This window comes from Cyphomyrmex costatus, unplaced genomic scaffold (assembly GCF_001594065.2).
Source record: "Cyphomyrmex costatus isolate MS0001 unplaced genomic scaffold, Ccosl1.0 scaffold1827, whole genome shotgun sequence".
Lineage (NCBI taxonomy): Eukaryota > Metazoa > Arthropoda > Insecta > Hymenoptera > Formicidae > Cyphomyrmex > Cyphomyrmex costatus.
The window spans coordinates 96,003-119,891 of NW_017275855.1; the positions used below are offsets into that span (position 1 = coordinate 96,003).

The 23,889-nt window shown below is 30.4% G+C and overlaps 1 protein-coding gene across 1 annotated transcript; it reads right to left on the reverse strand.

Annotated features, from left to right (window-relative positions):
- Positions 1-956: 956 nt before the first annotated feature.
- Positions 957-23,516, reverse strand: LOC108772307 (neuronal acetylcholine receptor subunit alpha-10). The gene is given in 11 exon segments (XM_018537824.1): positions 957-1,321; positions 1,940-2,072; positions 2,803-2,981; positions 4,234-4,368; positions 7,199-7,415; positions 11,777-11,960; positions 12,494-12,648; positions 17,207-17,343; positions 23,187-23,271; positions 23,274-23,355; positions 23,437-23,516. Coding segments are annotated over 11 exon segments (1,638 nt in total). The 3' UTR covers positions 957-1,070.
- Positions 23,517-23,889: the final 373 nt, after the last annotated feature.

The window sequence follows — 23,889 nt, forward strand, 5'->3', positions numbered from 1 at the left end:
TTTTATATATTTTTACAAAACGCACGAGATGGATTAATATTTTTACACAAATAAGAAAAAGTCAATTAAAAAAGACTTAATAATTTAAAAATGTGGTTGCGGGACTTTGGTTGTTAAATAAATAATATCTATTTCATTACATATATGTATATTTATTCTTATTATGTCTTAAGTTATACTTTTAATCCCGTTTAAGTACATCTCAATATTGATTTTGAATTTTATTACAGATAATGTATTCTCATCCATAAAGAACACTCATTTCTAAATCTAAACATTAATATTTTATATCAATAGATACATTTTTATCGCACTAATAAGTTTTTACAAATTTACTACCTCACTAGATTTGCGTATATTATGGTAAATTCGATACCGATATTTACAGTTTCAGCTACTTGAAATTATTCTTCGTTTGTTCGATATACAAAAGGAAAACGTCGAGAGAGCGAAAGTGAATTTAAGTTATAATTTAAGATACGTGAATTCTCAAAAAATTCACACCTGTTCAAGAGATAGATACATTATTTTCTAAGTACATCACATCTATTTAAAATTATACGATACTTTATTCAAGAAACATTTGGAATTTGTCTCAAAATAATGTTTCTTTTAATGATACCAGCAAATAAAACAGAAACTTCCCATTTTAGTTTTTCACTTTTTACGTGGATCAACACACGTTCTATTACAAAATAAATAATAAAATATTCATTTATTTGTCACATCAACGAGTCTGCTAAATTTAATCTTTTGTAATATATGAAAAGAATGATTTTGCTGGATACGGATCTAAAAACAATTTGTTGGATTATCAAGTAATTATGTTGGAAATTAAAAAATAATGAGCGATGCTGCAAAAAGTTTTATTTTAGCAGTCAGTTTGAATTTCCTATATGAAATTATTTTCAGATCTGTATTTAATCTTTCAATCTTTCAGTAAAATTGTTCTTCCCGTATAAATGAATAAATATTATAAGTAAAATTATCTGGATCAAAAATCATCGGTGATCTTCGAAAAGTGTCATTCACCAATCGTTGAACGATTAATCGAACCGATAGTCCAAGGATTACTCATCTTTGGACGCATCTGGAGTCGGGGGCGAGCCGCATAAAATCACCGCCGTGCTGACGATCGTCGTAAGCAAGAAAACGCACAACAGGGCACGATCACTGACCAAAGCGACCTGTTTCCAATCTAACTCTGTCCTTTCCCGGCGATCCTGCTCGACCAAGCGTCGTTCGTTCCTCTCGATGGTCGCGTGCACTCTTCCCAGGACTCGGGACCAATGCGCCTCAAGGCCGCCTTCTTTTCCGAGATCTGTGCGATCGTTCGACAGGATTCATAATATATTGATCACGCGGCACAAATCAGTTGGCTAAAAAAACTAGACCACACCAAACTAGTCGGACAGACTACTGGAGTATAATCAGGACGACAAGATATATGTATTTGAAACAAGAAATATCGGATCGTTGCGCTCGATTGCAAATGAAAGTAAACATTTCGTAACCAAGTATTACACATTGTATCAAAAGCGAATATAATTATTTTAGAGAGGCATAGTTTTTGTGAAATTTTTGTGATTTTTTTTAGTTACAACGATTTTGTAAAAATATAGAAAATAAAAAAGTTGTATAAAATTGCGATCTTAAAATAACGGTTTTATGGGAAAGAATTGAAGAGAAACTTATTTTATTCTAGAAGAAAATTTACTTTTATACAATTTTTATAATGTAATATATAAACACATATAAGAGTAAATTAATAAATACGCTTAAAGGTAAATAATATAAATTTGAGAATATAATAATACGCAACATTAAATATTTGGGAAAGAACCAAAGTTATGAGAACTAAAAAAGCTAAGTGACTTTTTCAACTTTTAATAAGTCACTGACAGCTTGATAAATTTAATTGTCTTTATCACAGACTCACCTAAACTGGGACTAGAACTGTTACTATCGTCTTTCCTCGATACGTATTTGGGAGATACGTGTTGTTCCGGCAGTTCGGGCTTACAGTGCAGCGGACAATTGTTCTTTCTTCTCGGGAATTGTTCCGCTGGCTCCTGCTGATATAACAAATTGCTGTAATACCATATTGATGATTGCGCTGTAACTTTTCAATAGAACGCCGTAATAGCGGGCTCGCGTTTAGAAATTGTATGAACCGCGAAACTTTCTCTCGGCGCAATACGTTATTCGTTTGCGTTCGGGATCAGCTACAGATTATATTCGTATAATCAAAATATATTAGTATTTTGTATCTGGATCTATTTTTCGTATTTCTTCATTAATAATTAAAATCTATTTTGTACATATTTCAGCATATCGTTCATAATTTATATTGCGCGACGTATTCTGCGCCCGACTCCTATTGCCATTTATTCTCTCCAATTTGTTTTTGAATTATAAGAAGTCTTAATTGATTTTATCATTATAACGTTTTCTATCACTTATAAATTTCTTATATTTGTTTTTTTAATCGATTATATATTTTCGAATTCTTTTATACTAAATCTATTCTTTTATTCTTTTGTACAATGTTGATGATATCATCTCTCGTTATATCGTTTTACTTATGTATGCTGAAATGAACGTCTGACGACGACCCTGTTTACGCTATTATCCACAGGAAGCTACACGATTCTCAGAATTATTAATTCGATCGATCTGAATCTGATTTAGGCTCAGTTTTATTATATTCAAATAGACTTTAAGAAACCGGATGGCGATTTACAAAATACCCCGCGTATTACAAGGAACAATATGCATGTGCATTACGTGCATCCGTTTTACCGATCTATTCTCCTCTTGGAAATTCAGAAATACTATCCTGGCTAATTTGTCTAAGACCAGCGATCTCACGATACTCGGTACGCGGATGCCCCGCACACCACGGTGATGCAAATTCAACGTCACGACCGCTAGACCGGATGCGAACGATACCAGGCAGATGCTGACGCCGTAGTAAAGACCTAAAAGCATCAAAATGAAAGGTACAGATAGATATAGAAAAACAATGAAGAAATTGAACGAAGGTAAACAATGTTAACGAGTCTAAATTAGATGACTAATAATACTGTTATTTATTAACATTAAAAGTAACATAAATCAATTACAAAAAATGTTCCAAACTCAACTTATACAAATAATCCTATTCAGCCGTCAAAAATTACAAACTTAATTAATCTTGCCAGATCTGTAATTTTTCACGGCTCAGAAGGACTAAGTTTTAAATTTCAAACGTTTTGTGAGTGTTTTTTTTATCATTTTAATGTGTGTAAAATTCTATTATTAGTCATTTAATTTAAACTCGTTTAAATTTTTAGATTTACTTAAGTTTTTCACTGCTTTTCATGTAACGAGTAAATCAATCTTTATTTAAAATTTGAAATAGATAATTAAATTTATTTCTCTTAAATTTGTTTTATGTAGAAAAATGCAAAACAATTAAAAAAATATTTTTATATATATATAACATGAGATATTCATATTCCCCTTATAAAAAAATATTAAATATATATTAAAAATATATAAATATGTTTAAATTAAGTATAACAGATAGAATTAAAAGAATCGAATAAAATAATGTTTCTATTGTTTGAAGAAGTGAATATTGATGCACTCGTATTTCGTTAAGAAAATTGTCTGCCACATAAACCGTGTCTAACCATTAAACAAAATTCTTTCTCCACTTGAGTAACGATTCCAAACTATTTTTATTCGGTTTTCTCGCTGTTCTTTGAGCACACTCCTTCGGGATCCTTCTTTGAAGACTACATTAGCAGAAATGAGACGCTGTTCAATCTTGCAGAGACGACTAACTGCGTCTAAAGGAAATCCCAGGTGCACTTTCCCGCAGGTTTTTTAATGAGTAACGAGCAGCTGTAACCCTGGTTCTATATTACTATGGTCTTATATTAGTCGTAAGTCAATTTCAAGCTTGTTACAACAGTCAATCTAAAGTGTTAACTTTAAAATTAACTAATATGAAAACAGAGTAATATATGCGCAAATAAAAATCGTGATTCTGTATCGAATAATTCGAAATAACAAAATCAAGTAACTTTGAAATTCGAAAATATGATTTTAAATATTTGCCATAATTCCATCAAATATAATAACAGTATGGACAAGATTGATGGATCGTAACATTTTGAATGTGTATTAATGTTTTGGAATTTCAAATTAAAATTTTTGATCAGAAATGATTAACGAAGTACTCACTTATCAGAGGCGTCTTCTCCGTGGGCGGCAAAGTTTCGCGAATGGTCATCAAGAATACTGTCATAGAGAGAAGGGCCGAGATACCGAGGGTGACTTTCTCCCCCGACTCGGAGGGCACGTAGAACACCAGCAGGGCTGGAGAGCAAACAAGAACAGCGTCCGCGAAAGTTTCACCCTTACCGCGAAATATTGAATCCGAGATATTCCACGAGACTTCGATTTGAAGTCTCGTGACAAACTCAAAAGTTTGTAGATCGAGAATAGAGTAACCTGCAGAACTGCAGAAAAGATGATAAAAAAAAAAAAAGACGAAGCAGTCTCGGATTGCTTTTCTCTCATTGTCGGTTCGATAAATTTAAATTTTATTAAGTTTTCCGTATCTTTTATTCTCATTAAATAAAAGAATATATTTAACATATCCTTATTGATTGATATGATAATCACGATAATTTTATATTTTGAAGTACTGATTTTCCATAATTTTTACTTCCTTGAAGTATTTCATAGTCGATCTTTATTTTAAGATCGTCTTAAGTAAAGTCTTAAGACGCTAATACGCTGATAGATTTTTAACATCTTAAAGACTTACGACGATCTTAAATATAAGAACCAACTATGAATTATACCGATCTTAATCCTATGAAAAATATTGGTAAATATTTGTGCAAATGGAAAATGAATTTAAATTTTGTCTACTTTTTATTGCTATTGTTGTGTAAAATATGTATAAATTCTCTTGGTCAAACGAAAGCACATAAAGATTTCCCGATGACTCATAGTTGTCATTTTTTAACAAACTGTTCTACAATAACCATCAATTTTATCATCGGAAAGCCATTGCATTGCCCCATTTGTCCGATAGTCTTGATCGCCCCATTGGGTCTTGTATTCTGTTATTTCAATATATGTCTTTTTGTCTGTCTATTTCTATATATATCTTTATAAATTAATTAGTTAATCTCTTAACCTTTTGCCGGTAACATAAATTTTAACTTTTTCGTCATTAATAGAGGCCTTCAAGAAAAAAACAATAAAGTTTTTATTGTTCCAGATTATAAAAGTTTGAAAAACTTTGGTCTGGTACACTTTTCAAAAATTTTAACAATAAAGTTTTATCATTATAAAAGCCAGATTGTATTTTATTTACTTTTGCATAATTAAATGTATCTACCAAAATTTACAATTAAAGTATAAATAATGCTTTTAAAAACGCTAGTTGCTGACAGAGAATTAACTTTTATAATGTTTTACTTTTCCACTTTTTTGTCTATAACATTCGTTTTTATTCCATAGGTAATTACTGTTCTGCTAGCTTGGCGTTAATATCCAACAAGTTCTCGGGAAATTTCTTTCATCGATAAACGCCAGCAGAAATGTAATGAAATGCTTCGGTTTATGCCGTCGTTTCCTTAAAGGCGATCACTTAATTTGTTTTCCCCCGTACAAATCCTAATGTTATTAGACCCAATCGCCAATATTATTTTTCGAATTCTGGTCTTCTTCCTCTCCTTTGCATAAAATTACATAATTTTCGAAGATCATTTCTTGTACGCTTTTATGAAATACTAACAAAGAACTTTAGAGATTACATTTTTTTATTTTGGTACCTACATTATAATATTGTTATGAGAGATATGTATTTTTGGTTTTCTTAATCGTATACTTATTAGTACGATATTAGAATACATATAGAATGATTAAGAATAAATATTTTAAATAATAAGAAAGTATAGCTAGAACTATTTTTTAATTATTAAAAAATAAATATAAAAATAATTTTGCTTCGATTGTAATTTAAACAGTAATTACAATAATATTTAATGACAAAAATTTATGGCAAGTTTAAACATCTTTATAGAAATTTAATTGACTTTAAATTATATATAAGTTGTCATAGTACCATAATCTGTTTTCAAAATATTATGGATATATTTCTATTTAAATGTATATTTTTATTTAAAAATTCCGAATTTATTTCAAACATGTATATAAAAACAATAATCGTATATCTTGATTTTCTCATCAGGCAATACTAGATTTCCAGCTGAAAATGATTGGTTGAATCGATTGACTAGTGCTGTCGACATCGATTGACGTCGATTCGACGTCAATCTAACTATTTCTAGCGGAGTTTTAACACGTAATTTGATTGCTCACATAGTTATTAATAAGGATGTCGTTTTTTCCCCGCCAAGATTACGAAAACTATTATGGAAATTCATAAGATTTGCATTTCATGCTAGTAGGGACAATCTCGATTTTCTCACGCAAGCAGGTTGTACATACGAAGGATGCGGAAAGATCGGAAGAGAGAGCGTATTTAATCTTGTATATGACTTCTCAAGCGGTCTACCACTTTGTAGTTTCAGGGTTTATTTATGAAATTTACTTCGTAACTAACGATAAGACCTGTTACTTCCTTTATTAATAAACGAGGTCCTCGAGGTTTGCATCACGTTACCGCGTATCTCATTAATTCGTAATCTGTGAAATTTCATTCATGAGGTTATAAACCAAACAATAACTTTAAAAGTTGTGGTCTTTCTCTGTAAAAATTTTATAAAGAAAAATAATAGTTGATTATTTTATATTAACTCTTCGATGAATATAAAATAATTTCGCGACGTAAAACTCGATAAATAAACGTATTGTATTATTTACAAAAAAGTTCTTCATATTTTCAGAATAAATAAAAAAGACTTCGAAAAAATAAATCGTATTTTTTTTTTCTTAAATATGCTTTCAATATAGGATAACATGAGGTGTAACGCCAAGGTATGATTGTAATATTAGAACTTTCTAAATCAATTGTAGTAAGAGTATTTTGGATACATACAAGAGTACTGAGTAACAATTATTATGCCCTTTGATGTACGAATTAACGTTAAGTCTATCGCATCAGGTCACTACCTCGAGCATTCCGCGTCGTTTCGCTCAGGTATGCGCATTTATGCACTCCACTTACCGACGCCGTTGATTAGTATGCAGGGCAGAATCAAGTTGAAGACGTAGAACATTGGACGTCGTCGTAAGCGAATTTCGTAAGTGATGTCGGGGTACGGTTCCTCGCAACAGGAGTAATACTCGACGTTTCTGCGAGCGGTGAAGTCCAGAAGATGGAACTCGCCGTTCGCCTGATAATTGCTCACGTCCCCCTGCTCGCTCTGCCTCTCCAGCTCGAGCTGATGTTCGCAAAATTTCCTCATAAATTACACACGACACTGTGATAACCGACGGCACAAATCGCCGTCATTTGTCTATAAAAACTAGTTCTACGTTAATCGCAAGTTTGTTACGACAGCTAGAGATCCTCAATTAAGAAATTGAACGCAGTTTGAAGAACTTTTAATTGGTCCATTATATTTTTCAAGATCTGCTTATGATAGAATAAGCTAGATGCATAAGATTAACTGTGTTGGCAAAAGATATTCTTTTTAAGGAACAAAACGTTATATCTTTTTTAAACATGTTTTTAATACTTCATTATATGCGTTGAATAGTATTATAAAAAAAAAAACATGATAAAGCAAGTTTTAAACAGTTTAAAACATGATTAAGCATATTTTAAGTAGCTTAGAACGCATATTTTAGTTTTAAAATAGACGCTCCACTGATTGACTATCGGGACAAGTTTGCGATTGCTCTGCAATTAATGTAGAATTCAGCTTTAAAGCGGCGAATTTGCGATGGTAAAAAAATATCAACCGAAAGTAGTTTTTTTGTTGTCTATCGAACGTTGCGTCCTTTCGCTAAACATGAACGAAACCAACGAACTAGAGCCGGTTCGGTTTATCGACTAAAAGTTAAACTGGCAGCTGACAGGCCGAATGTCTATCGTTGCAATCCAGACTGTTTTGTATAACGCGTAATAACTTTTCATCGAGCTGTTACGTATTTTATTAATAATGACAAATCGAGAGGTTTATTGCGGTCGTACGAATGAGAAAATAATTAAAAGATCAAAATCGGATTTTAAATTGAAGTAGAATATTACACGAATCAAACAGACATTCTCTCAATTGAATTTTAATACAATATATAATCTCTGTTTTATTTTTTATCACAACTTCTTTTATATCTTGTAACAAGTAATGTGTCACATGATTTATCTATATACTAGATATCGACATTTTTTTAAAACGTGAAAATCAGATTTTTAAAGTAAAATATACGAATAGAGTAAACGTTTTCAATTGAATTTTAAAATAATCCTTATTTTACTTTTTATCGTAATTTCTTTTTTATCATAAATCTCGTACCAATTAATGTGTCACATCATTTATCTGTTTACTCGATCAACAAATTCTTTAAAAATTGCTAATTGAAACAAGAACTTGGTCGACTTTTTTTTTTTATGAAAGAGAAACCTCTTGTCAAGTTTTCGCTTGGGAAATTAATGATAGCCACTGAAAATCCGACCGCACGAAACACGAGAAATGATTAATGCGCGAAGAACTTTGAAAGATTCTCTTGGACAAGTATTTTACACCGCGATGACGTTCTTTACACGAGGACGAGAAAACGGCAGCAACGATAGCGGCACGCAAAGTGTATTCAACGCGGAGAGATAGAAAATGGAAAAACACTCTAAAAGATAGGGTGCTCTCGGCGCAGAGGCGAACGGTTCTCGTATTGAATTCTTCTCGCGATGCTGGGATTAAGCTCTTCGATCTGCCCGAACCATTTTCACGACTTGACGGGCCAGAGTTTTCGATTCCGCAGCTGTGTTAAGCGTCCCGTCCCCGAACTTCCAAAAGACTGATCGGCTTCGCTTTGCAAACAGCTGTACGTTTTTTTTTTCTCCTTTCGTTCATTCGCGTCGCACGCACAATTCATTCTGCGTCGAAATGGTTTTTTTGCTATCGTATCTCTCGTAATACCAAAAAAATTAGCTACCTAAAACGTAAAAAGAGATAGAAATGTTCGGCAATCCTTATTATAATTTCAGGATGCATCTAAATGTAAGATTTAATCTGCAATATTCGTTCTTTATCTTTGTCTTTCCAATCGATATGATTTTGCATTTCGCATGGAACTGTACAATATATACCGATACCTATCGATACCTCAGACCTCAGATAATCGATACGGTATCTCGCTGAATGATATCTACCGAAACCATAAAATATTCCGCGCTCCTAAATGAAGCTGAATATAATATCACGAATTAGGAATGGTTGAACGCAAAAATTAATTCGACTTAAAAGAAAATTTGCGAGACGAATTACAGTCACGCGTCGGCCAATAATCGCTTTCCCATATTTTTGTATGTGATTCTAAAGTTTTTATAAAAGAATTAATGAAAAATCGACTAAATGGAATATGTCATTCGAATTATTTCTCATATATCATTTTAAAATATAACATTCAAAATACATCGATATCTATGATCCAATAACTCAGCTGAAATCAATCTCTTGAAACCGTATGGTTTAATAAAGAGTCAGAATCAATAATTTTATATTTATTACTTATTAAGTATTTGCAATTTAATATTTAATTTAAGATGCTAATACGGTTTTATGATTGATTCATGACATCTTAAGGCTGTGCTTAAGACTATCTTCAATATGAGAACTGACTACGAATATCGGTCAGGTCTGAATTTTATTTTTCATGGTTCAATAAAAAAGATGAGTCTTAAGAAGTGATGTCGCTCGTTTATTTTAAAAATGGCAACTTGTAAAATTAAGGAAAAAATATTTCTTTTCTATTTAAAAAAAGAACGTGATTTAAAAAAATCATTAAAATTGTCATAACTCAAAAAAATATTTTTAAGGATTGATACAAAAATAACAAAAATAACATTTCACCATGTTAAAAATATGTTTTTTTTGCCGATATTATTTGATTAATTAATAATTTTCTGTCAGACTTAACAGAAAATTATTATGTTATTTTTGTAATTTTCGTATTAATCTCTTAAAAAATCATTTTTTTAGTTATAATGATTTTAATGATTTTTGTAAACCACTCTTTCCACATTGTGATGTTCTGATCGTTTTTTATGAAGTTAAATTATAGTTGACTTTTGATGATTAACAGAATATTGTTTATATTTTATTAATTATATATGTATATATATCTAATTCATTCATATAACTTAAAAATCACATTTTTTAAGTTATATTACTTTTGATATGTACGTTAATTATTTTTACGTCTTTTTTTATTTTTTCAGAGATAATTTGAGAGAAAAACGATTAATCATATAAAAAACATTATTCTCGCGTAAAAATCTGTCTTAAATTCTAGAAACATATTTTCTCTCGTTGATTATAACTCGAGTAATATTTTCTCTCCAAGATGTCTCAACAAAGAGATTAATCGTTATTTTATTCATTATGTTAGATGATTGTATTCAGTCAACAAAACGGAGTGCAAAATATATATAATACAATAAAAAAAACTCTTTTAACGAAATTAATTTTAAATGTAAAAAGATAAAAGATATTCATATAATTTAAAATATGTAAAATATTTTATAACTGCCTGGCGCATGGTTTTAGGATTTGTTTTTGTGACATATAGCACACATTATGTATGCACACGAGGCCAGAGAGCCACTTGAGCGAACAAGCAACGGCACGAAATGGAGCAACGCTCCGTGCATCACTACATCACTGCTTGAAATGCAGTCATATTTCACAGTTATTACAGTAAATGATTAACTTGTGAAATTGAAAACGTTCCATTTTGCACTGTCTGATGTGTGTGACGTTTGTTATTATCAACAAAGTTGCAAAATGTCGCATCGTACTTTTCGTGGAGCACCAAAATTTGAGTGAGTAGATATCGACATGAGCTGCTCCGTTTATCGTCGTATTATCCACTAAAACGCGTTTATTTTCTAGAAGCAATTACTTATTATCATCTGTTGCATTAATGTATTGTGCGAAGCGTCGCAGGTGGCGGATAAATCATAGCTCTGTGCTTCTTCATGTTATATTTCCGTCATAATATATACTTAATAGAAAAGTACAAAATGCGTGCAATTAACAAAATGTTAATTATAATGTAACTGTACTGTACTGTCGGTATTTGAAGATATGTACTACAAAATTTCGTATGTAGATATTTTTAGGCATTGCTGCTATTATTAGTTCGCGAAATTAAAAACGTTACATTGCGGTAAGACTGTTTGATGTACGGTCTTAGTGTTTATTGTCAGCAAAATCGTTGATTGTATCCGATATGCATTTTGATACGAAATACAGGTAACGACTAAAAATATAACTTTCAAACGCGTTATCTAAATTTTCGAGTAGATTGCAATAAAAGACACATTTGACACATAATGCAAATTTCGCGAATTTTTACAATTTACATCGTTGAATAATTTGTCCCAACGGAAGAAACTTCGAACTTCATTTTAACAGAAATTTTTTAAGAGAAATTTTTTAATACGCGACGCAGTGACCTGTTCTGTTCAAAAATCAGATATTCAATTATGCAAATGTAAAACTTTGATAATTTGCATTCGGGTGAATAAAGATCCAAATGTGGGAAATAAAAAATGTAAACGGTAGAAGGTGAGACTTACTTGGTACCCGTCGTATGTCCAGGAGGCCCATTTGAGGGCACATCGTTGCTCGTCAAAGGGAAAGAACTCTACATTTATGTCGCAGCTGCTACGAAATATACCGTGGCTTAACCAGACCACCTCGCCCGTGTGACTGACGATCACGTTTGTATTGATGACCGCTGAACTATATTGTGGATCCGCACTGTAACCAGAAATTGAAACCGCACCGAGATATCAAAAAAAGATATATATCTTTTTTAATTTCAGTCACATAGTTATCTTTAAACTGTATTGCTTATATATCAATGAAATAATTTAAAAAATTATATTATTCGGGTAATTTTATAAATTATAATATACATGTGTACTTCGAAATCTTTTATAAATTATTTGTTCGTCTCTTGTATTTTTATTTTTTTTATTATATATTTAACTAATCCGTTATTCACAAGTTTGGTTTTGAAAAGTATATTTTATTTTGAATCTTCTTTTCAGTCTTCATTTTATGCGTATCACCGCAAAGTATCCCGCAAGGGATCGAAAGAAGTTTCAAAAGAATAGTAAGATTAAGACAAGTTCTCAAGAGAACGCATAAATCATTGTCCCAATTTGTGGAATTTTTTTAATATCTCAGAACCGCGCGGGTTGAGTACATAAACTTTCTCCTTGCGGTATACATTTTAAAAGTGTAATAGCGTTGTGAAGTTTATCCCCTGATTCGAAACGATTGCTCACTTGTTATACAAAATCGTGTCAGGTCGCCAGACACGATTGTAGGGAACGCGGATTACTCGAATTCCAGCGAATTCCGAGGCATTCCATTTCAAATGATGATCGGTCCAAACCTGCGTAACCCAACAGTTGGTCGTAAGTATTTGGTTCTTTTCATCCTGAAATAAATTATAAATCGTGAGACGTAAAGGAATGTGAAGCGAAACGATCTTTGTAGAAACTGTGTAATATAAATTCGTTTACATAAATATAAATGCCGCGCGAACATATTATAGCGTTTATTAATTTGTTTGAATACAAAATTTAATTTATTTTCTGATATAATACGCTTTTATCGTTCGTTTATGAAATCTTTCCATGAAATATGATTTATTTGCCAAAACAAACGAAATATTTATTTACTTAATCAACAGCATATTTCTGTAAAGTGTACAAAAGATCCTTCCAAAATATTTTATAATTTGTAACTAATTTATCGTAAGATATTTAATTTGTCACGCTTGAAAAGATTGCTCTCTAAAAGAAAGTTATTGAAACTGACCTGTGTGATTAATTGAACTTTATATATATCAACAAAACGAATTGTCGACGATATGGTCGACAAACAACAGGCAATATATCTTTCTAGTTATAAAAAAAATGATATCAATCCCTCACAAAATCCAAAACAGTTTTAAAACTATTGTACTTCAGTGTAGCAATATCATTTTCGCAATTTAATAAATTCCACGCTTTATTTTTATAAAAATTTATAAAAGTAACTGCAAATAAATTAGAAATAAAAGAAAATATTTTATTATAAAAGCTATTTTGTTGATGATCTTGAATATGACAATTAAAAATAGAGATGAAATAAAATACGTGCGAAATCAATAAATTAAAATTGTGTGTTAATATAAAATTAATTTATATTAACATCCTATATAAAGCTTTTTTATTATTTATTATAAATGACTAGTTTTTAGATTTTTTCGTATTAATCGTTATGCCTACTCTACAATAGCCATAAATGTAATTGTAAGTAAGTCGTAAAAATTGACTAATCAAGTCAAAGATAATATTCGACTGTGATTAGTCAATTTTTACAACCATTAATAACTTAGCTCACGACTATTGTAGAACAGGCATTAGGTAGAAATTCAAGAAAACGTACGCCTCAGCTCGTTTAGCAATTTCAATCCGATATATCGTTTCGCCCCGAGAAAAACGATATGTTAACAATACGCAGATTTTTTTCTTTTGCTATCAGTGTAAGATACTTAATTGACACCAATTGCAAAGTATTATGCGAACCAGTTCCGCGATATTTAATTGACCATCATAATCGTGCGAAATCTGAAACTAACAAATTCCGTGGTGAATGTTATATCTCTCGACAGGGATTGACGTCCGATCAATGCGCAAGAATTCTTTATAATTGGATCTCGTTATTTTGTACGCAGAACATAAATATTCAAAGGTTCCGGTATACGGTACTTTCCTCGATCCTCTATTCGACTCAGTCTAACCACTTTATAAACTTTTGAGAGGTAATCTGCGCTTGACATCCCTCAAGATTGGATTCCTTTAATTCGTTAATTAAAGTAATGCTAGTAACATTACGATGTATATTATATTTCTAAATCGCTCATTGAAACAGTCGCTTTAACAAATGATCATTAAAACTATAATCATTATATGCCGTTATACCAATTTTTAATTATAATTATTGTATTTCAATTATTGTTATCACTTCTTCATTTACTTTCAAAAATAAAAAACAATATTTTTAATTATTATAGATTTACAAATTAAAGAATCATTCTGATCTCGTTAGATTTTGAAAGAAAAAAAAAGAAAAGAGAACATTTACAGTTTTTCATAGATAATTTAACGAATTTTTAGTTTATTCGACTATTTCTGTGATAATTAAAGAAAATAGATATACGTATGTGCGCATGTACTTCTCTCTTTGACAAATATAATCTCCATGAAATGACCAATATATTAGTCTCACTTTACTCATTTAATACTCGATATTGATCTTCGTGCATCATCTTGAGATTAGATGCTATGGAAAATCAATGGAATGTGTAATCCAATAACGCATAATATAACGAAGATACCATCGTGAGACTATGTTCAATATTTCAATTGTAGGATTTAGGTATGTTGAGAATTTAAGCCGTAGGAATTTGTAGCAGACGTTATTGTTTTACTAACAATTCAAAATTTCATCTGTTTATATATATGAAAATTTATAGTTCTCAAAATAACACAGAATAAAGTAAATCATTAATTACAGATCAACAAATGATTATTATTCCACCAATATACAATATATGTTTAATAATACTTGCAATGCAAAACTACTTTTTTAAGATGTTTTTTTTTTACTTCGCAAATATAAGTATAACTGATAATAAAAAATTTAATATAATAATAAATCTTTTGGAATAAAAAGAAACGACATTCATGCAAAGTATCTTCCTTCAGTTATTATTCAATTATCTCACTGTCTGTTCCATGAACAGTGTCTTGAAAGATTTCTAATAGATTCGACGGTTAACAAAACTCGACAGGAAAACCGCATATTACCTTATCATCAGTATTATCAAACGAAAAGAAAAGGAAAAGAAAGACGAGCCAGATGATCGATCGTATATTTTGCAATAGATGTAATAAGCTCTCGTTAGACGGTCTCAACCGTCTCAGGCCTCCCTGGGGTGACCGGTCGGCTGCATTGCGTTAAAGGTTGCTCTCGTTACCGCCATACGCGAAACAAATGCCTGAAACTTTCCCACCTTACTTATTCTCACGCCAATTTATCTCCCGTATCTCTGATTACCATCGGGGATCCCGTCACGGTCGCGATGTTTCCATTTCCGTTACGCATTTTTCTCAATTTTACCTTGTGTACCGAGACAAATCTGCGGTAGAAGAAAACTCGAAAATTTAACGTGATCGATGAAAGAGAGATGATAAAGCAAATTTATATATATAAGATTAATAAAATTTAAACACCTATTAACATTTAGCAATTTTTATACAAACTCAAAACGAAATAAATATAATTATATTTATTACATCTGTATATCGTTACAAGAAAACTATGAATAATATTATTACATAAATTTTTTATAAATCTTTAAATAAAAATCGCTTATTTTTCACGAGTAGAGTGACGATAAATTCAAATATTATTTCTATCGTTTGGTAGATTTTTTCACCAGCCGTGGAGCAGGAATTTATTTTATTAAAGATCAAATCCGTTTACTGAGTATTCTGTTTGAATACCAAAGCGCTGGTAAAAATCAATAGCAAAAAAATCCATAGATGTAAATGCAAGTATCGTTAAAAATCGAGCAACCGCACGTTATCGTATAATATTTTCTCTCTTGTATTTAAATTATTTTTTATTCGATAAAATCCGTCAAGAGGGGACTTCTTTTTCCAATTGATTACGTCACGCCTCACCGTTATCCTTTTTATACAGAAAAATATTTTCTCTCATACTTATTTTTATTATGCTAATAAACAATAATATAGTATCTTCGTAAGACACTGCAAATGTATGTAGAATCTTGGCAGTGAAAATAAAAGAATATAAAAATATGTTTGAAGAAATCCTACACTTCGCTTCTCCTTTAACAAAGAATTTTATACAACCAATAGTTTGTTTCTTTAATTTACCTCTATCGTCGTTAAACTTCAAGAATTTCGAAAAATATAGAATTCCTGCTGATATATTTTATAACTTTGTTGTGGGAAATACGTGTATATGGGGCAATAACATATCTATTCTATGTGTAGCTAATTTAATAAAAATTGAACATTATTTGGAGTTTGATACACAACATTTCACGTAACTCACATACAAGATATATATTTAGTTTAAAAAAATATCAGATTTAACTTTGGTACTTATACTTGTAATTTATTAAAAGGTTTCATTCAATTGTTAAAGAAAAAATTATCTTCGATTATTAGAATTAGATTCTTGAAATCTTGTATGAGAAATTGGAATTGATACCACCTCATTATATTCATACATTGTATCAAGATTTTAATTGTATCTACATTTAAATTTTATATATACACTGATGATGACCCGATAAGGGTAGAAATGTTACGTTTGATTTTGTATTTTACTTATTGGTTATATTAAAGCAACTCGTAGCCTATTGAGTTATTTATTTATCTTTCGAAATTTGAGTCTCTATTTTAATATTATTAAAAAAAATATTTTAATTATTTTAACTTTTGATTAATTTACAGAAATATATACATACATAAATTTTAAATAAAAGAAACTTGTTTGAAAATATTAAATTTATAATTATATACTCAACAGTAAAATTAAAGCATCACTTATCCTGCCCCCCAAAATAGACAAATTTCAAAAGAGTGTAACTTCGTCAAAAATGATCGTAAAAAAATTTGCAAAAAAGCATTTTAAAGCTTGAAATCTCTATTTTCGAAAATGGTAATTGATTTGATTATTTCTTTACGAAATTATGCCGACATAAATAAAAGTCCGTCAAATCTCAAAAATTTTTTTAAATAGATTTAGAAACAAAAACTTTTTTGAAAATAGAATTATTATTAGAATGTTGATCATAATACTTTTTTAAATCAAACCTATTCTAAAAAAATCCGCTAAAAACGGATGGAACAATCAAATTCTTTCTCGTGTCGTATATTAATTTTTAAGATTATTTATGCTCGAATACTCACGACGTCAATAATATGATGAAGAGACAGTCCAAAAACCACGACCAGAGGCTGGGATGAATTTTTAGCTGGTCTCACGCCGGCGTCATATCCGTCCAGCAAGTGCTTTGTTAATCTGTATTCGTGCTCGTCGCAAATACCTGAACAGATAAAAATGCAATTAATTTTCTAAATTATTTTATTAAATTATAACTTAAGCTAAAATTTTTTTAAATATATATAGCTAATATTGAATTTTCATATGTCTTGTTATGAAAAAGGTATAATTATATTATATATTGATTAATTTGGCTAAAGAGAAATAAAATTAACGTAATATAATGTTTATAAGTTTATACATATATTATTATTATTACAGAATTATTTAATATTAGTGAAATAGTAAAATAAATAAAATACAAACAGATTCTGTGTAATAAATTTATATATTATTATATAAACTTTTTATAATATAATATAAATTAATATATTAATGATATATATATACATATATAAATAAAATATATCTTATATTATAAATATTTTAATTGTATTTTGCTGAAAGAGATAAAACCTTTCACTGAAACTATAGAAATTCCATATATGTTTAACTGCAATATATCGTTAGTCTTTTATATTCAATTTAATACGTGGAAAAAATAAAATCCATATATAAAACCATTTCATCACTTAATCATGATAAAAGTAATATTCGGAGAGATAAAACGTGATGATGAATTACTTAAAAAAAAAAAATGGTGTACAGCCGAACGCGAGAAAAGCGTTGCAAAGTCTTGGGAAGCGGCCTCGCAAAAACAACTCAAAAGATTCCTTTCGCCAGACCCTTCTCTCTGATCACGGCTCTGATCCGTTTCGTTACGTGGATGTTCGTCCATTATAGCGATCAGCTACGTGATCAGTAACGTCAGTCCACTTTCCCATTGAAGCAACCATTGTGCCATGAAGCGTGGTGAAACCTGCCAGAGGACCAAGCTAATCTAAGTCCAAAGTAAGGAAGATAGAAAGATATTGCGAGGAAGATAAGTGATACTCGTCGTGAAAATACCGTTCGTAATTAGGAGAATGATTCTTTACGGCCCTATCGAACTGTAAAAGTTGTATAGCTTCAAACGATATTAAGCGTCATCTTCAAACAACGTTTGAATGATGCTGAAGTAAAATTATAATTTATTATCAGCTTACATGATATTCCGTGTTTATAGCACAATTTTTGGGTGACAAATCTTTTTATCAATTTATAAAGCCATTTTGTCTTCAAAATAAAAATTCAGGATTACATAGCGAAATATGATTTTATAATTTATTTCTCAATAAAGATAAAAAGACAGATGTCATACGATTAAAACGATTGTGAAAATAATTTTTCGTTGTACTGATAAGAAGAAAGAAAGAACAAAAATATAAAAATAAAAGAAAAAAAAATTGTATATAAAAAATTTAAAAAAGTCTTTATTATAATAATAAAATCTCTTAAAACCATTTAACTTTAATTTAAAATATTTTGTTTATCTTTGATGGTGTAGGTAGACGATATTTATGCAAAAAAACTTGATTTTTTTTTAAGGAGAGTTTCATCTTCTTAATATGCAAAAACAAATTTACAAAAAATATATCTTTTATTTTTATCTATATTAAAGCTTATTAAAATCGAAGGAGGATTTGGTTGTGTTACCTTGTTATTTCTGCTTTCTTCATTATTAATATAATGTTGTAAATATGAATAATTTCAATACTATAATATTTTAATATTATAATATTTTAATTTCCTCGTTTTTATAATTCTTGCATGTAATTTGAATCTTTTATCTCCGAATATAGGAGAATAATTTCAAAAGATTCCCGCGAATCGAGAAATATCGCGGTCTGTCACCATTGCCGAGAACATAAATCGAAAAATTTCACAGATTTGTAATGAGATCGCATGTTAGATGTCGATACTGTATGAGCTGCAGAATATCTCGCGGGATCTCGACTGACTGACATCGAATTTCTTCGTGCAGAGCGGCTCACCGCATGAAGACATCCGTCTACATCTTAAGATTACCTTTCAACATATGAAGATGTTCGATTATCCGAACGCTTGAAATAAGAATAAGATTTCAATAATGCATCGCAAAACAATAATCGGCGGAATAACATAAGGTTAAATAAACAAATTTATCGAAAGAGATTTATTTTTCTAATCTAGCATGACTATACGTAACATCTAATAATCATCCATGCTCTTAATAAAGCTACTATTATTATCCCTGCTTAAAATTTTCTATAAAAAACTATAGGAACATATAGAGTTTGTATAGGTATTTATAGTTTTTAATAGTTTCTATAATAGCGCACGAGAGCGACTATAGAAGCTCTACAGTTATCAATAAGATTCTATGAGTATAATAATAAAAAACTATTGCGGATTGGGATTTACCGATTCAAAACGCTCATTAAAAACTATAGAATTTTCTTAATAGTTTTCTATAGAAGATTTTAAGCAGGGATATTTTCTTTTTTCTTTCTATCCATATACAGCTGTTAGGGTTTTTCATCATGTACTCGCAAGGCAGCGATCACACTGTGGTGTTTAGATATGACTAGATATATGTTTAATGTTGTTCACTTATAACATATTATTATCATTATTATTATTTAATGTATTCGCACTTTGTTAAAGGACTCCACACTAATTTTATAGAAATTGAGTTTCGAAATGAGTTAATTCTTATATAATGTATTTACTTAAAATGTGGTAAATAAAAAATGTCAAACACATGGCTTAATAATAGATAATTTTTGAACCATGATATATCTAAAGTGCTTTGTGAGCATGAATTTTACACTTTAGATGTATCATCTCATAAATTATTCATGTACTAACAATGAGTTTTATGTCTACGAAATCTTTTGTTTACTACATTATAAATATTATATTATATATTACATGTAACAACTAAATCATTTCACCGACATCCAATTTCTTTAAAAATTAATATGAAGTCTTTTATTTAAAATTATGCATACATATTGAATATGTATAATTAACTATGTATATTAAATATAATTAGTATTAATTTAATAAGGTATTTATAAAACCTTGGTATACACACAGTAATAATACAACTTTCGTTTCTCTCCTACGATTGGTTTTTACAAGGAACTTTTTTACTATATTGGATTCCATAAAATGGAATCTAATACATTGTGATAAAAATACCATCTGTCGTTTTGCAAAGTCAGACGCGTGTCAATTCGCGGATAAACGGATTAATTGGCCTTCTACAATAAGTCATAAGTCATAAATCGGAAGTAAGAAACTAAAAATTGACGACTGTGATTGGCCCATTTCTAGCTTATGACTTATGATTTGTGACTTACGGCTTATTGTAGAAGGGCCCATAAAACTTTAGCTTGTAAATAAGGAGGAAGTAATCGCTGATAGTGATAGACCCGGAAACATTAACACCTCGGTACGTAAACCGATTTGTTAAATGCATGCACAGGCCCCGATTCCGACGAATATGCAAATTCCGCCGGTATTCCAATCACCGAATTCAGTGGCATGGAGGAGGCGTCAAATGGTCCCTTGACGCGATTGATTCGCAAATGTTTACACTATCAGCTGCGACGCAAACATACCATAACGAGGTCCGGTTAAGATCGAAAGCTACATCGTGGGCCACGTGAAACCTTTGGTATAAACTTTCTACGTATTATCCGTTCCCAACAATTGAACCCATTTATTGAGCCAAATTTCGCGCATTATGAAATGTATTAGATTAAGTCATAAATGTTATTTATTATAAGTTAGATTAAATTACAAATTCGAATATTACATGATTAGTTTAATTCGAAATAAAAAGATAATTTTTCAAATAATTTTTAAAGTATGAAAGCAATAAATTAGAAGGAAATTAAAATGAAAAGCGATTCAAGTTTAAGAATGACAACGACACCGTGTCGCGTTCGTGATATCTCGATATAACTTTGCAAGTGAAACAATAAGTCACGATAACGTCAAATGACGTTAAAATGAAAATCGTAACTCATCGAAAAGTGACTTTTAATAATTATTTTAGAATCATATTGACGTTATTTTGATATTATTGTGATGATTTGTGCTGTCTGGGTGTGTGTGTGTGTGTGTGCTTGATTTCTTGAAACTGAAGGAACACACCAAGTCAAGAAAAAGTCAAAATTTTGGCATCATGAAAATAGAAATGATCTCTAATCATAAAATTTGACTACTTATTAACATTAATCATATAAAAACAAAGTCATTTTGATTTGTTGTTAATTTTTGCGTGTTTCTTGGGAGAACAAGGAAGTCAAAATAATGTTAACTTGATCATATTGATCGATTATTGAATTTATACGTCATTTTTTTATCATGATTCAGTCAATATTATTTTAACCTTTTTGGTCTCCTTAGATTTAATCGGAAAGCAATATTATTGTATCGCTAGAAGCTGAACACTCAGCGTTAAAAGTTCCATGAGCCTTTCTCTTATATATATTCGAGGTAAATTATACCGATAAAAGTAAACTCACAGGATTCTGTTTGAACACGTTCGTATTCAACTGTACTCTCGTAACTGACCTTTACGAATAGAATTTTCTACCGAGTCACGATAAAATTAGAATTTTAGAATTTGTGTAATTAAAAATTCATGATAAAAATATTTCATATCTATTAAATTAATTCGGCTAATTAAAATCTGTTGAAAATATATGTTTAAAGGAAATCCAGCGACAATTTAATACGGGCATGAAAACGTAAATCATCGAATTGTCAAGTCCTTGAAAATATCACGGTCGAGAGATGTAATAAAAATCGCGAACTGTTCGCGTTGTCTCTCGTGTCGAGGACGCCCTTCCTAAAAATGGCTCACAATCTGTTGACGTTTCAGCCTTGGGAATTTGATCGCGTCGCGTAATTTACATCTCAGACGTCTTTGATATCAGCGGTTGTGTAGCCCTGCTGGGTAAAAGCTATGACGAGCTTTGTGACGTCTACAGACAATATCTAAACAATTCCTAAACGCGCTGTACCTTGGTACCAAGACGTAAACCTTCAAGCTTCGTTGATGACAGTCTACATTTTTTTTCTTAGCTTCCGAAATTATTAAGCATTATAGGAAAAAGGTAAATAACCGAATTTTAGAGGATATCTAAAAAAGTGATAAGTATCAATATATATGGTATATCCGATCGATTCTTGAAACAAGATTATTCTTCCTTGTACAATATAGATGTCGTGTGTAATAAAATTTTCTAATTTGAGTTCACAAATAAAAAATGTTTTTACTGCGTCAAGATTTTATAAATTTTATTAAAAAATTAATTTTTTACGAAATAATAATTTTTTAAATTTGCTTTGCAAAAATATTTCAATTTTCAATTTTGTAGAAAATATAAAATATAAAAAGAAAACATTATATATCGTATATTTATCTTAATCTCAAGTTTACCTTAAACAAGATGTTTAGTGGTAACAATTGAAAAAAATAAAATTATTAATTAATAAAATTATTAGTATAATTACTTATATATAGAATAAATTTGCCACAATTTCACCGTTTAAAAAAAATTCTATTTCATTTTAATATTCAATGATTAAATGTTAAACTTAGTTATGAGAAAATTAAACTTATAATATATATTAAGTAATTACCAAAGAGACAACAGGAAATTCAATAGAGAATAAAACTCTTATCAATCTTAAATCCACAAAACAAAAAATGTTCAACCTCCAATCACGATGATAATGCCATAATGTTGAAATAAAGATAAGAACTGAAATGTTTCCGTCAGGAATTCGCGGTTACTTTGCGAATTATCGGCAGCGTTCGGTTTGGACAATTACGCGCTTTAAGTCTATATAATCATTTTGTCTTCATCATCCATTAAATGTAAAACAAGGATCGAAGCGCTGGAAACACTGAAAACGTCCAAATTAATTGTTAAATGAAAATCGTACGATTCTGCGAGCACTCACCATTCCCGAAGGCGATGATCAGAAGAAGCCCGTATCGAAGGAACGGGACGGGAGAGGACGACATGGAATTGAGGGCCTGTTCGTGACCGCGTGACCGCCTACGTTCGACTGATACACGACGGCGGCTTTCAACCACCGTGCAATTTCACCCCTGAATCCCGCGCTATCCCTACCAGAGAACCGCGGATTCCCGAAGGAAATTCGCGCAGGCGTTTATCGAAACAGCCGCGGCGCGAGCACGAATTTATACCGAATGCGAAGTCCAAATGATTGCATAAAGATGCACGGAAACGCGTTTGAACTATATAGATTGACGTTAAAGGATGACATATCCGAAGAACACCGAGAAAAAGTCAGAATGGCTTTATTTTGACGTCATGAAAGTTAAAATATTGATTTTTTATTACAAAATTTAACTGTTTTTTAACAGTAAGAATTAAAATAAAGTTATTTTGATTTTTATATTGACTTTTCTGCGCTTTTTGAATAACAATTGCTTTTCATTTTCATACAAGTGATACTGAATTTAAAGCTACGAGTATTTTATACACAGATAATAACATCACTACTTATTGCTTTGATAATAAAGTTATCTTGCGACAACATAGATTTATAATCTTATTTTTAATGTGAAGCAACAAGATTTACAATCAGTAAAGCACATAATCGCGAACTTGTGCAGGTTGTAAATAAAAATTCAATC